Consider the following 15086-nt stretch of genomic DNA (forward strand, 5'->3'; position numbering starts at 1 on the left):
AACGAAGAAGGCATTTTCATCTCCCAAGAAAGCTACACAAATGAGATACTGAAAAAGTTCAAAATGGATGACTACAAGCCCATAAGCACACCAGTGGAGTGCGAAGTTAAACTAACCAAGCATGACAAAGGAGAAAGTGTAGATCCAACATTTTTCAAGAGTTTAGTTGGAAGCTTGCGCTACTTGACTTGCACAAGACCAGATATTCTCTATGCCGTCGGATTAGTCAGTCGCTACATGGAGAATCCCACAACTACACACTTGAAGACCGCCAAAAGAATTCTTCGATACCTTAAAGGTACTGTTAACTTTGGCTTGTTCTATTCAAGCTCTAATAACTACAAACTTGTTGGATATAGCGACAATGATTGGGCAGGAGATTCCGACGATAGAAAAAGCACTACTGGATTTGTGTTCTTCATGGGAGACACTGCATTCACATGGATATCGAAGAAGCAACCGATTGTCACTCTCTCTACCTGCGAAGCTAAATACGTAGCTGCTACCTTATGTGTCAGTCATGCAATCTGGCTGAGAAACGTGCTAAAAGAATTAAGCATGCCACAAGAAGAGCCAACAAAGATCTATGTCAACAACAAGTCTGCAATAACTTTAGCAAAGAATCTAGTATTCCATGACAAGAGCAAACACATAGATACCCGTTATCACTACATAAGAGAGTGCATTGCAAGAATGGATGTGCAAGTGGAATACGTGAAGTCACAAGACCAAGTCGCTGACATATTCACCAAACCACTCAGGCAAGAAGACTTTGTCAAATTGAGGAACATAATTGGCATCACAAGACAAGATTAAGAGGGGATGTTGAATTGTAATCTTGTCTTGGCCCAAAGATAATGGATCCAGCCCATGCACAAAGAAAGATCCATGCACATGCTAGAGAATTCTAGCAAAGTTCAAGTTGGTGGAAGAGTTTAGAAGAATGGTGAGGATTCCACCAACATACAAGATTAATGTAGATAATTCTAGCTTATGAAGGTAGTGGAATTATCTAGATATCTTTAGCATGATGCTTCCATGCTTCTCCAAGGTTCCATCCATGCCTATAAAAGGAGAATGCATCCACACCATTTGCAACAACCAAGAGAGCAAGTAGTGAGAAGTGAGAAGAATCAACAAAGCTTCTAAGAGTGTTTGAGTGTTTCCTCTTGTACTAGTTTGTGAGTGAATAAAAAATTTTGTGTAAAAACTTTGAGTGTTCTTTCTTTCTCTTGCCTATCAATTCTGCTGCATTACATTCTTCTTTGTGAGATAAACGTCTCCAAAGTAGAGAAGTCTTTTTAAGCCCCAACAATTATAACTCTCGTGGTGCATATACTATTAGTAGTGGCTATCTGGTGGCTAGGGAGGTGGTGCAATCTCCCTTGGCGGGTGCATCTATGTCGGAAGGGAGCAATGCTTTTTCACCCCTCTGGAAGTCCATGTGGAGGGCTAAGATTCCCCCTAAGGTAAAAAAATTTATGTGGAAAATTAGTCATGACATTATTCCAACTAAAGTTAATCTTGCTAGGAAGGTGGTGAATCTTGATTTAGAGTGTGGGGTATGTTCGGGGCATCCTGAAATTGATGGGCATGTGTTTCGAGAGTGTGGGTGAGGTCTCCGTTGGGGGCTGGTATATTACCGGAATCGGGTGTGTTAATGTGGGAGTGGCTTTTATCAGTAGTTAAGACTAAAAAAACTAAGTTTGATTTGGTTTGCTTGTTTCTCTGGGGTTTGTGGCAAGCTCGTAACTCCCTAGTCTGGGATGGGCAACATGGACAACCCATGGAGTTTTGTGTAGAGTGTAGTGTGCTGATATTAGGCATTTTTAGCAACCCATGTTTTGCCGAGGGTCTCCAGACCGATTCCTCAGCTCAAATGGATGACCCCCACTGATGGGTAGGTTAAAATCACTATTGATGGGGCCACACAGCTGAAGTTGTGTTCAGGAGGAGTGGATGTGATGTTGAGGGAAGGGATGGGGCAGTTTATAGTAGCGGGAGCTTGGAGGAAATAGCGTATTGGGTCAGCTTTTCAAGTGGAATTTGAGGCGGTCTTGGAAGGGCTTCGGTCGGCGAGGAGGCTGCAGATTAATCGGGTTATTGTGGAGAGTGACTCCACGCTTGCTATCGCTATTATCAATAACCACTCTCAGGATTTGTCAATCCAAAAAGTTATATAACTAGGAAGATTATAAATGTCATTCACGATGAGAATTTATTGGCACTCTAAACATCTAACTGTACACTCCAAACGTTTTTATATTTAAAAAGAAGAATACTCTTAGGAAGAGTGCACAATTAGATTTTTGAAGCACAATTAGATTTTCAGAATACCATTAAGTTCCCTTCATGATTATTGCAAATGCATTTGTAAAGGGCTTATTCCAAAAGAGAGAGTGGAATTATTGCAAACACATCTCACATGAGTGTCAACGTTTGTATAATGCTTCTAAAAATCATTTCTCATTCCCTCTATTTAAATTTTGTCGCATTCTTTACTAGTTCGGTCTCAATATTTTACAAATAGAAAATTTCTCACCCAAACATTGTTTTACTATTTTAAAAAAGGCCTAATCGGATAAATGGTCCCCGTGGTCATAAGGTATTCGGATGATAGCCCCTGTGGTAAAAAAAATTCAGATTTAAACCCCTGTGGTCACAGTCTGTTAGGATTTAAACCCCTATGGTCTAAGTATGTTAGGATTTATGCCCTTCTGTCATTCCTCCATTAGGTTTAGGTTGGCCAAATCGGATAAATGGTCCCTGTGGTCATAAGGAATTTGGAAGATAGCCCATGTGGTAGAAAAAATTCGGATTTAAATAATTTTTAATTCATTTCTTCTTTTTTTTTAAATAAATTTTTTAAAAATATGTAAATTAATTATTTAAATAAAAGATATATATCTATAAATCTAAAGTGAGCACCCTAAAATGGTGAAACATTCAAAACACCATAAATTGTCCTTTAAGAATTTCATAAATTACAATTGAACCAAAAGAAGCTAAAGTATTTAACCATATTTTTATTTTGAATGAATTTAATATTTAAAATTATAGAAAGAAAAAAAAACAAAACCTCCCACATTAGTGGGTGGTTTCACGTTTTTAATTCATTTCTTTTTTTTAAATATTTAAAAAAAAATATGTAAATTAATTATTTAAATAAAAGATATATAAAAATGTCAATTGCCACACGCGTATGCGTGTGGCAAGAGGCTAGTAAAGAATTAATTAATCGGTTGGATATTCGGGAGTCAAAAACTCGTTAATTTTATAAAGGCATTTTGAATTATTTGATTTATTATATCTTGAATTTTAATGAATTATGTGATTTATTAGCTCCACCTCATTCTGTCGTGTCTCCTCAGAGAAACTCTGCTCACCTGTAAGCTTAGCGGAGAAATGACAGAACCTCTAGTTTTGGGCATAAATCCTAACAAACTTAGACCACATGGGTTTAAATCTGAATTTTTTTTACCACAGGGACTATCTTCCGAATACCTTATGACCACATGGACCATTTATCCGATTTTGCCAACCTAAACCTAATGGAGGAATGACAGAAGGGCATAAATCTTAACAGGCTTAGACCACATGGATTTAAATCCTAACAGACTGTGACCACAGGGGTTTAAATCCGAATTTTTTTACTACAGGGGCTATCATCCGAATACCTTATGACCACGGAGACCATTTATCCGATTAGGCCTTTAAAAAATAGTGCCAAACTTGTCTTCAACTTGTGGGGCTCGTTGTTGCCGTAATCACCAAATTGGCCATTTGTTATGCTCCATTTTTCAAGTGATATTTAAAATAAGAACGATTCTTGCCGACACAAACATGAATGATTAGCAACACAACACTTCTAGAATACTACTTCTGGTTTGTTTGCATTGGCCACAAAACCTAGATTACTCCAATACAATAAACGTTTGGTTTTAATTAACAAAAGATTATAATATTGATTAACACCAATAAAACAAATGCATGGCCACACAAATACATTTAAGACTGAGCAATTTTTCATTTAAATTGCACAGAATCACACTGCCTTTCATTCACCATTATTTTTTAAGAAAACTAATGAAAAAAATTTGAAAACTTTGTGTTTTTTAAATAAGGACAAAATAAATGGTAAAGTGAATGGTACCATGATTGACTTTTTAGTTTAAAAATGTGGTTTTTTGTTAAAGTGAACAACACCTAGAGATTTCCGTTAAAGTTCTCTTATTTTTGTAGCCTTTCATTTCTCAATGAGAAAACTAGCTAGTCAACACAAGTACTTTAGTTTACAATTATGAATCTTCATTTAAAGAAACTATTATTGAAACTCTATACATTTAATTAGATCTAGTTGTGTACCGTACTCCTGATAAGAGTATTTTTCTACTAAATATAAAAAGTTCAGAATACATAATTAAATTTATAGACTGTCAATAACAAATTATTTTTGTAATACTTCAATTACACAATGCTGCTGACCTTTTCTTGTTTAGCCGTGGTGTTTTCATCAAGCTCAAGAAACTTGTTCACCCACTCCAACCCATAAGAACCTTCGGCAGAGAAGTCAAAGAACTCATTCACATCAAAGTTCGTATCAGCGCAATCGTCTGATGCTTTATGGGAAGGTTTAGTAGCAGTAGCAGTAGCAGACTTCGTCGTCGTGTCTTGGGCTGTTGAAGTCTGCGGTTTTTTCTCCTTCTGACTCATTTTTTTGCTCAAATGAGAATTCCAGTAGTTCTTTATTTCATTGTCTGTTCGGCCTGGAAGTCTCCCGGCAATCAAGGACCACCTATACATTACCAACTTATGGTAAAAAACTTTCTCATCTGACATGTTATGCTATTAGATTGTCAATATATATGGGATCGTCGTCTAATTATTCATTCAAATGTGCGGTCTAGATTGACATTCAGACAAGAAAATGTTGATAATGGTGACTACATTAAATTAATTACCTGTTTCCTAGTAGTTTATGAAGTCTAATTATCAAGTCCTCTTCATCATCAGAAATGTTGCCTCTCTTAATATTGGGTCTCAAATAGTTCAACCATCTCAACCTGCAACTCTTCCCGCAACGATTCAAACCTGCAGGAGCAGTAACAACAAGAGATTAACCCTATTGTTTGGGCTCAAAATTAACGTGGATTAGTTAACTAACTAACCTGCTATTGAAGCAACTGTCTTCCACCTCTTTGCACCATGAATTTCAGTATATTCTGCAAGTTTTCTATCTTCCTCCGCTGTCCATGCTCCTTTGTTCATAACCCTTTTTGCTGACCCATCGTTCTTTCGAGCCATGATGTACGTACGTAGGGGAGAGAGAGAGAGAGAGAGAGAGAGAGAGAGAGAGAGAGAGAGAGAGAGAGAGAGAGAGAAATTTGGTGTTAGATGTATCAGATATTAGCAGGAGAGACTGATTGTTGGCTATCAACAACTTCTGGGGGTTTATATCCTGCTGGTTGGTACGGTTTTCTGAGAAGAAAATTGGAGGGTCAATGAGTACTCCATCAATCTAGCTACCCTTCCAAGAGAGAGAGAAGTTCCAAGTCCCAAAAACTCACAACTACCAGTTAGGAGTCAGAAGATTTTGTGAGAGTGAGGAGTAGAATATGAATTCTTTTATATTTATCTCTTTGTCCTTCGAGACACGTTTGTCTTTATTTTTCACTTGTACAGTTGTCTGATATCATGAATATATATTGTTTGTTATCCTTGAATATCTAAAGAAAATATGCTTTCCCTTAAAAACCAGTACGTTCCAGTCTTTCAGTGCCACCAAATTATATGTTATACAATACAACAACAGAAACTCCCAAAATTGAAAATTTTCATGAATTCTCTATACCATCTTATAGTTTAACATAAATTTTTGTGTCAATATTATAAAACATTAGCCTAAAACATGAGGTGACAGAGAGTACTCAATAAAAACTCTCACTTTGAGAGTCTCCTTAACATTTATCACACAACAATTATATATATATTGTCACATATCATGTATATATGGAGTGTAAGAATAATATATATTATCACATATCATGTGTATATGGAGTGCAAAAATGATCTAACGCGCATAAGCCGATAAAAATAAAATTATAATTCAGTTAATTAGTAAGCTTATCCTCTATATCATAATTTCAATGTTCAACTAACAATAAATTTTAATTCAACAATAATCATGTATTTTATGAAAATAGTGACCGCTATTTATATTTTTTATTAGAAATTTAAAATCTATATAGAATATTAAAATAGTCTTTTTCTTTATCTACTATATATATGGTGGAAATTAAATATTATTCTGCCTGTAAATGTCATAGGGCCTATTGAAGACCTTGGGAAGAGGGGGGGTTGGCGTGGGGCACATGGTCTCCTTCAATTGTGCTTGAGGCTCTCTTTACTAGAACGAAGGGTTTAAATTGCAATTTATTTATTGTGTCCATGTGCTATATATTTACTCATACTAAATACATGGGTAAAACAAGTTTTATATTGTCTGTGATATTATATTTGATTGTCATGTGAATTTGTAAACAAAATGGTCAGAAAACTTGATTGATATGTGAAATTGTGAACCACGGTATATTAAACCCTATACTCTTTTTCCACTAGATAAACTTGTGGAAAGGCAGAGTGTTGTCTTGATACCAAGGTTCTAGAATACGCTAGGCGTTAATCAGGTGATGGGCTAGGCTTCTAGGCTGCTAGGCGAGGTCTAGGCGGATTTAAGTAAATTTATTGTACATCGTATAAATGAGTGCCTATTTATACTTTAAAAATACATAATTATATTGAAATACATAAATTGCATAGTAAAATGACATACAAATTAAGTATTATAACATATTGAAAATATGGAGAACAAGTATATAATGAGTGTTCATCAAAGTATTCGACAAGCCTTTTACAATTTATTGAAAAAAAATAAAATGTAAAATGAAAGTTATCAATTTTCTGTCTAAACGAGAGTCATGATCTAGGCGGGTGCCCAGGCAAGCACCTAGGTGGGCTAGGCGGACGCCTAAGGAGGTTTAGTCACCTTTTCTTGATTTTCAAATATCTAAGCATTAACTGGAGCTGTGACCAGCCGCCTAGCGACTATGCATAAATTTTTAGAACGGTGCTTGATACGCATGCAGGCCTTGGGCCCTTGTTGTATTCAATCATTAGTTTAAGCCTCTTTGGGGTCAAAACGGAACAAGAATGTTAATTTTGGAGTCCAAAGATCACAGATTAACTGAAGGTGTTTCTAATTGCATCACCGTTACATGGTTCTACTAATTAATCGAAATGATGGTGCTACTAATTAATCGAAGGTGTTAATTCGCAGGAAGTAGCCATTTCAACGGTCGTCCTCCTTAGATATACGGGTGTTAAATATCTTGCCCCGACCATTCCGTTCTGATAATAAACTAATTTGAGCCTTAGTCTGGGTTCATAGTTCCAATAAAAGACCAAAACATTTTTTTTCAACACAACATAGCAAAAATCCTCAATTCTTTTTTCCCTTTTCTATATGCCTTTTTCTTTGTTTTCAACAAGAATTCTCCCCCACACTTTTTTCTTCACGAGTGAAGAGTGAAATTTAACTAATTGAGATTTAGTTAAATCTCAACCATTCACACGTGAAAAAAAAATGTGCGGGTAAGTAAAGCTCTGTTTACACCATCCTTTGTTCTATCCCCTAATCTACACCCTTTGGTACATTCCGAAAGCTTTTTTCAATATACTATATACAGCAGACAAAAACAAAACCATTACAACCTTCTTTGACGCCAACATCCTCAGATTCACCCTCAATCCATGTTTCCTCATTAGCTTCACCATTGCCACTCCCAACATCACAAGCCAAGAACCTACTGCCCCCTTCACCGCCTTCATCGTATCCATCGGTCCAAAGACATTGCCCAAAACATTGCTCGACACTTCCACATATGTAGGGTCTGCTTGGCTGCTCTCTGACTGGTTTAGTCCAAGACGCTCATTTATCCAACTGGAAAACTCAACAAGCAATCTCGCGAGCCAAGCAACCTCATTGTTGGAGATGGGGCGCTTCATCCAGTCACCCCTGTATTTGACATCATCCGAAGTGCGGTTGCCCACTCTCCTGGGCTTGAATATTGCATCACGGGGTTGTGGAGGCTGTTTTGGTTCAGGAGAAAATGACAGTACCTTTACAGTATGCCCACCAAATAGACAGCTCACCTGAGCTTTCAAAGAGTCTACGCACTGAAGGTTGCGCGTACCATTATCACCGGAAATAGCTAGCAACTCAGCTTCTGCACGTAATATGAACAACTGCAATCACAAAATCGCAAACATTGGATGAGATCTTGTCATGTAAACAGATGTTTAGTAAACATACACAAATAGAAAACAATAATAATAATAATAATTAATACCTGAAGCAACTGTTGCCCGCCATCTTCTCCATCACTGAACAATCGTAAATCTTTGTTCCAATTCTCATGCAAGAAAGACCCATCTGCATCACTCTCAGATAAGCCATCCTCCCAGTCCTGGGATACCAATAGATCACACAAAGAAAACCGGTCAAACACTGATTCAATCAGTTCGGCAATCAAAATTCTAATGCAAAATATTAGAGGAGAGAGAAGTAATCCTACCTGCAGCTGTTCGCGAATCGGAGTAACAATTCTATATAAGCTATTAAGCATCGATTTTCCTGATCCTGCTTGTTTGGAATGAAAAGCAGTATCCACCATCTTTAATAGGTCCATCAGCTCTTTGGATGATGTCAATATAGTTAGGATCTATACAGAAATGAGGAATAATCAGAAACAAACAAAGCGAAAAAAGTCTTCATATTTATTTCTGACAGACAAAAGATGAGTAATGCATAGGAAGTCGACCAAGGATATGTATGACTTATCATCACATTATTCTCAATTAAGTTCTAACATATAGCACTAGTTTTCTGTAAACATGTTGCTGATATAACCAAAATTTCCCTCTTAATGAAGTTTTAATATCCCAAACTTCGAAATAATGAACATTGTATGATCTTCAATTCTCAAGAATCACAAATCTATTTGTATGAGGAATGCATCTTGACAGGTCAAAGCTCAATAAAACCTTAATAAAAGCATCAGATATTCATCCACCCCAGCGGTGGAAACATAATTCTGTAATGAATTTATAGTTATTGAGCTTTTCTTGCAACTAATAACAACCGCCATATCTAATGCAATCAGACAGTTTAAATTATAAAATGAGCTCATCAATAAGTCTCTGGAATCATCATCACCAGGAGAAGAAACTATATCTCACAAAGGTACCTAAATTAGAAAGAGAAATGGTTAAGAATCTGACCTTCAATACCATCTGGACAATTATTTCGGGATCAGTATGAAGAAACTTGTGCGCAAACCCAATGAAATGCATAACCAAGGAACTGTAGTACAAGTAGCTGGCCAGCACGTAACCCTGCCAAGAAGGTGTATAACTATGGTTTTGAGGCTGCAGGTTATCCTTTCTCCCATTCTTAGTTGATCCGTCAACAACAGCATCAAGCTCTGAAAAGTCATCCAAACTGATATCCCAAGGTTCAATATAGGTAATCCAAACCGAAAACACCTCTGATATATTTTTAATCGAAACCCCCACTGGACAAAATAAGAATGTCCTCAATATAAACCGGTACAGCGGCCTCTGTATCAACAAGTTCCAAGATCCTGTACATGGTGAAACTGACATCACATCCCTCAACTTCAAGGCATCAAATGAACCCCTCCGCCTCGGACTGCCACAATGTTCCACATTGTCATTACCATTTCTATGCACGACCAAACCCACATTCAAGTATTTGACAAACAACTTCACCACCTCTCCTAACATGGGGGTTGGAGGGGTCTCACCCAAAACTGACCGGAATGGGAACGAGACCCCAAATGACTTACACAGATTAACAGGTAGTGGTGAAAAATCATTATCAACCAACCAAAAATTCACCAAAGCATTAACAAAAACCTCTGCCTGAGCTATAACCGAGGTATCATATCCCGAAGAGTAATGCAAAAGCGAACTTCGGTATGGAAGGTGTTGATTCAAATCAGTTGCACCAACAAAAGCACGAAGATATGCATATAAAAGCCTAATATACAAGTTGCATTCAATTTTAACCTCCGGCCCACGCCTAGTGCTTGAAAACCCTGAAATTGATGAAACCCAATTCTCAAATTTAAACCTTCTGTTTCTTTTTATCGAAACAACATCACAATTCTCACTATTTCCTCGACAAACGGGGTAATAAGCGAACCAAAACATGTAATATTCAAAGACATTGAGCTGAACTTGATAGAAATTAGGTTTGATTGAGTCTTCTTTAACCCTATTTTTGAAAATTGGGGATAAATCGGATAATACCCGGCTACCATTTTCCGAGGAAAGCATGAACCGGACCCATTCCGGCAACCGTTCAATAGGGAACACGTATTTGACGAGGGAGAGGCGATCAACGGCGGAGATTGCGTTGAAGAGGAGGCTACTGGGCGCGAGGAGGGCGAAGAGCCTGTTGGCTAAATCTATGTCGTTGGATGCGAGGACGGTGTCAATCCAACCGTTGGGTGAGGCGGAGGCGGCGGAGGGCGAGGGTTGTTGCTGTGAAGCTGGTTGTGGCGGAGGCGGGGGTGATGACGTTGCATCGTCGAAGCCGAAGAGCTTGCAGATGAGGGTTGGGAAGGTGAGGGAGAAGAAGTGGCGGGACTGGTCGGGTGAGAGGGAGTGCAGGAAAGACTCGATGGAGGCGCAAGTGGAGGAGATCTGGTGCGGGGCGGAGGAAGCGAGGATGGTGCAGGCGAGGTCTTGGGATTTGGAATGGGAATTGAGGGCGTACGAGTGCGGGAGCATGGTAAGGATTGTAGGGGCCGATTGTGTAGAGAGAGAGAGAGAGAGAGAGAGAGAGCGTGATGCTTTGAAGGGTTTGGCTTCCTTCAATGGCCGCTAGGGTTTTTGCAGGGGAAGAGAGAGAGAGAGAGAGAGAGAGAGGTAGGTTTTGATAGTTTTCAAATGAGAGGTGAAGCGGTGGCGCATTTTTATGGGGGGATTGGAGGGAGGGGGGCACGTGGCGCTAAATTAAGAGTCTAAGAGTGTGACGTGGACGTGGTTGCGGGGTCCACTTAAATGCTTCGGTTCGTTACGAAGGGTTTTGTTTTTTCTTTCTTTTATGGAAAGAAAATTTGTTTGGATCGGAAGGGGCGGGAAAGCTGTGTTGATGTGGACGTGAGATGCCAATCGTTGGATGGTCCCAAATTTCAAAATATTTTTTTTTCTCTTTTATCTTTTGTTCTAGGGAAGTCTAATTTGTAATCTTCGGTGCAGGTCGGCATATCACTGTAGCCGTCGGATGTCATCCAAGGGTTGAGAATTCTAATCGGTTGACCGGTTGTAGACTTCCTTTTTCTTTCTTTTTTTTGTAAACTGGGGGTGAATATCCCAAAAATACTAAACCCTATCTTAAAAATATAAATTAGGCTGGTGGTAGCAGCCCCAAAACTATTATTAGACGAAAGATCACCAATTTAAAAAAGGAAAACTAACGAAAAGTTAAAAAAAAAACTTAATTTTAATGAAAAAAGACAAGTAAATGTGTAATGAATAGTATTTGGAAAAAACAAAAATTTGGTTTTTCGTTAAAAATGATTAGTATCCGGAGTTTTCGTTAAAACTTCCATTTAAAAATGAGGTTTTTCAAGAAAATAAAACTCAGGCATATTGCAGTCATATTAGATTAGAAATGTGATTGTGTAAATGACACACCCCGACCGGAATCGAAGCATGCTGGCCGTCACGTAAGGGTAACGTAGTCATGTGCACAGTGCGGAAGCAATAAAGATAAGAGTTATACGAATAAATAAAAACCGAAAGCTACTAAAGTGTACAAAATAACCGGAAATGCTAAGAGTGAAATACAAGTGTAAATACACCTAATCAGAGCGTAGAAAATCTAGGTGCAGTCCAATAGAACAAGTACTAGTCATACAGTACCATAAGTTGTCCTACAATTATTTTAATATGTCAAAACCGCCTGAATCCTTGTACGTCACCAACAGCAGCCTACCTAAAACCTAGAGGGGCACAAAACAGAAAACGTGAGTGGGCAAAAACAAATGTTTTACAAAACTATTTCATTTCTCAACAGTTCTAACCCCTCGCCGTAAAACATGTATAATTTTTCTCAGAAATAGAATATAAACATATGCATAAATGTATATATAATTATGCCTCACATAATCATATTCATAAGTATGTCATGCCAAGATATAAACGGAATAAGTAATTCAGGTGAGAATAAATTCATGGAAGATGACATATTAGCCGGAACCTCTGCATAAGTCTGTACGGCTAAATTCATAGTTCATTAGTCAATATAGCCGGAGTCACTACTATGACCTATACGGCACAAAACTGCACATAAATCGGAACTACTAAAAAGGTTTGTACGACGAGACTAGGTGTAATATAATTATGCTCAATACTACTCTCTCATGATAGTTAGGCGATAAGTCGCTAGTCACTTACGAGTCAGAACGACCTATGATGGTCTGTATGACAAGACTGTGTACCTAAATTGGATCCAATTTGAGCATATGGTGCAGGAGGTGACATTATATATAAGCATGTGCCATATCTCTGGCTAAATCATAATCACCCTAGGTGCAGGTTTATGAGCTCAATGTTTCTCAATCACATATCACATCATCGATGATTCATATAACCAAACATAACTCACCTGGTACTTACCTGAGCGTCCACAGCACCACAATTATATATTATGTATCATATACTATATCAAATACAAAATATAAATCTCTATGCATGACATTCAAGGCATACTTTCATTTTGTTGATGCACAAAATCAGCGAGGACTTTGGTACAACAGAAAGTGTCAGGTTCGTGACCTTCGCTTGGTTGCTTCGATCACTAGTGAAGATAAGTACGTAAATGAATAGGGACAGGGAAGCAAACAAAAGATGTACGTGGTTCACCCAGATTGGCTATGTCCACGGAGTAGAGGAGTTCTCATTAATTGTGAAGGGTTTACACAAATACATAGGTTCAAGCTCTCCTTTTGTGAGTTCTAATGAATAGTTTAGTACAAAATGACATTAGAGATTATTGTGGGAGAATGATCCCTATTTATAGAAGAGAGTTTCTAGTTTTGTTCTGACATTGACACGTGTCGTGTTGTGATTGGCTTCTGATGTTGACACGTGTCGCGCTATGATTGGTTTTTGATGTCGACACGTGTCGTATTGTGATTGGCCTCCTGGTTGAAGGGAAGCTCTTTTGGGTCCTTAACGGTATAACGTTGACCGGTGCTCAGTAGTTTCGGGATTGGTCAAGTATGGTACAAACAGTGCTTCCCTAAGTTCCCGAGTGAAGGAAGCTCCTCGGTTGGGGACTTGCAAGATCCAAGCCACTGAGTAATCACTAAACTTCTAAGTACTGAAGTGTGGTATCATTTTCACGTGCCTTATCTGTCTCATATGTAGATATGGCATCTTCTCTTGAAGTACTTTTCCTCCATCCAGGGGTGGTATCTTTAACCGATGAAGATGCACAAGGTAATGTATCAATTTCACTTGAAGCTTACTTGTAGTTTCGGGCTTGGTCAAGTACGATACAAACCCTATAGTAGGAGTCCCCCAAGTCGCCGAGCTAGGAGATTTGTCGAAGGAGGTAACAGACAAGGTAAGCAATCAGACTTCCAAGTAAGCAACCTGGATCGGAGGTTCGACCTCGGCTTCCTGTTGATTGTTCTCCTTCTCATTGTGTCGTAAATAGCACCAAGGATAAGGAGAAGCAAATGGAGAAGAGATGATATGAAATACTTTTGCTTTTGAAGAAGTAACTTTCCACAAGCTTATTCTTGAACTAGGCTGGAGGCTTTTCTGGTTCCCTCCAGAGTATAAGGCCGACTCAAGAATTTGAGGGTCAAAACAAGTCCATCAAATCTAGAGTACGTTCGACCTTGATGATATGGGATACTTTTGCTGTTGACAGAATAGTGAATGTGGTATGGAAAGGTGTCGTGATGTAGTGATCTGTTTCAGCTCACCGTTGAACTTTCTGCTTCAATCTTTTGCATGGCAGAAGTGGTGTGCAACCTTTGCATTTAAATGGTCCTTCAGAACATTCCTTCATAGTGACTCATCTACGCTTGGCAGATTCAGTGTAAAGAGCCAATATCTGATAAACTATCATGAGGTATTTGCCGGAGGAATTCATAACCTTGACAGCAATTGAGGATGAGTACTCGAGAGCAATGCTAAGTAAGCAACCAGGCAAAGGTCCCAGGCAGTCAGTTCCAGATTGGAGGTTTAATTTCAGGTTCCGACTGACTGCTCTCTTTTTCCTTGTCCTGCAGGTGTAGACAAGGACAAAGACAAGAACTGGGAAAAAGCATGATATGAGATACTCTTGCTTCCGAGCCTGATGATATGAGATACTCTTATTCTTGGTGTGGCTTATTTGCTGAGGTATTATCGGGGGGGAAATAAAGCTGAGTATTTCGAGAGGTTATGTTGAGGGTGCCTTCTCGAATGCGAGAAAGGGTTGATCATTTTTGCAGGTTTGCCTGTCCGTTGAGGAGGGAGGTCGACATATATAGGAATTTCTCAATAACAAGTGGTAATGTTATTCCTTTACCCCACAGCAATGTAGTGGGAGCTGCCAGCTTCACGTATTTTAACTTTGTCAGAGCATTTTGAAAAAATGGTATGTGGTATCTGGAAAGCTGATGTTGCGTGTGAAGATTACAGACAAGCTTTATCTAAGGAAATCCGGCTTTCGAAGTTCTGAGAGCTGTGCCTCTTCGGTTTTCGAACAAGCAACCCCGTCAGGAATCTGGCTCTCGAGATTCGAAAAGCGGTGCCGCTTCGGCTTTTAAGAAAGTAATTATGTTGGGAGTCTTTTCTCGAATGTGAGTCAAGGTTAGACGTTCTTGCCAGTCTGTCTTGCCACGGAACACGGAGGTCGACACACATAGGGACTTTCCAGTTGTCAAGCAGTGGTGATGTTCCTTTACCCTTGTGGGTAATAGTAGGGTAGCTGGAAC

General features: G+C 38.7%; 2 protein-coding genes and 1 long non-coding RNA gene across 3 annotated transcripts; 1 reads left to right on the plus strand and 2 right to left on the minus strand.

Moving 5' to 3' along the window:
• Positions 1–4286: 4286 nt before the first annotated feature.
• Positions 4287–5600, minus strand: LOC103433038 (transcription factor MYB3-like). The gene is made up of 3 exons (XM_017331967.3): positions 5169–5600; positions 4962–5091; positions 4287–4795 (listed from the first exon to the last, which is right to left on the minus strand). The coding sequence occupies exons 1-3, from the start codon at positions 5302–5304 to the stop codon at positions 4468–4470; spliced, it is 594 nt and encodes a 197-aa protein (XP_017187456.2). The 5' UTR covers positions 5305–5600; the 3' UTR covers positions 4287–4467.
• On the plus strand, positions 4679–6651 carry LOC139195253 (uncharacterized). Its single transcript, XR_011579938.1, has 2 exons — positions 4679–4815; positions 6327–6651. It is a non-coding gene; the product is annotated as an uncharacterized lncRNA (long non-coding RNA).
• Positions 6652–7486: 835 nt separating this feature from the next.
• Positions 7487–11036, minus strand: LOC103419254 (uncharacterized). Its single transcript, XM_029100991.2, has 4 exons — positions 9340–11036; positions 8634–8780; positions 8409–8525; positions 7487–8304 (listed from the first exon to the last, which is right to left on the minus strand). The coding sequence occupies exons 1-4, from the start codon at positions 10873–10875 to the stop codon at positions 7696–7698; spliced, it is 2409 nt and encodes an 802-aa protein (XP_028956824.1). The 5' UTR covers positions 10876–11036; the 3' UTR covers positions 7487–7695.
• Positions 11037–15086: the final 4050 nt, after the last annotated feature.

Source organism: Malus domestica, chromosome 04 (assembly GCF_042453785.1).
Source record: "Malus domestica chromosome 04, GDT2T_hap1".
NCBI classification, from domain to species: domain Eukaryota; kingdom Viridiplantae; phylum Streptophyta; class Magnoliopsida; order Rosales; family Rosaceae; genus Malus; species Malus domestica.

Coding starts and splice junctions, on each gene's coding strand:
- LOC103433038 (XM_017331967.3), bottom strand. CDS start 5,304: ATGGCTCGAAAGAACGATGGGTCAGCAAAAAGGGTTATGAACAAAGGA. Junction 5,092..5,168: donor GACAGTTGCTTCAATAGCAG/GTTAGTTAGTTA, acceptor CTGCTCCTGCAG/GTTTGAATCGTTGCGGGAAG. Junction 4,796..4,961: donor CATAAACTACTAGGAAACAG/GTAATTAATTTA, acceptor GGTAATGTATAG/GTGGTCCTTGATTGCCGGGA.
- LOC103419254 (XM_029100991.2), bottom strand. CDS start 10,875: ATGCTCCCGCACTCGTACGCCCTCAATTCCCATTCCAAATCCCAAGAC. Junction 8,526..8,633: donor CGATTCGCGAACAGCTGCAG/GTAGGATTACTT, acceptor TTGGTATCCCAG/GACTGGGAGGATGGCTTATC. Junction 8,305..8,408: donor GCGGGCAACAGTTGCTTCAG/GTATTAATTATT, acceptor TTGTGATTGCAG/TTGTTCATATTACGTGCAGA.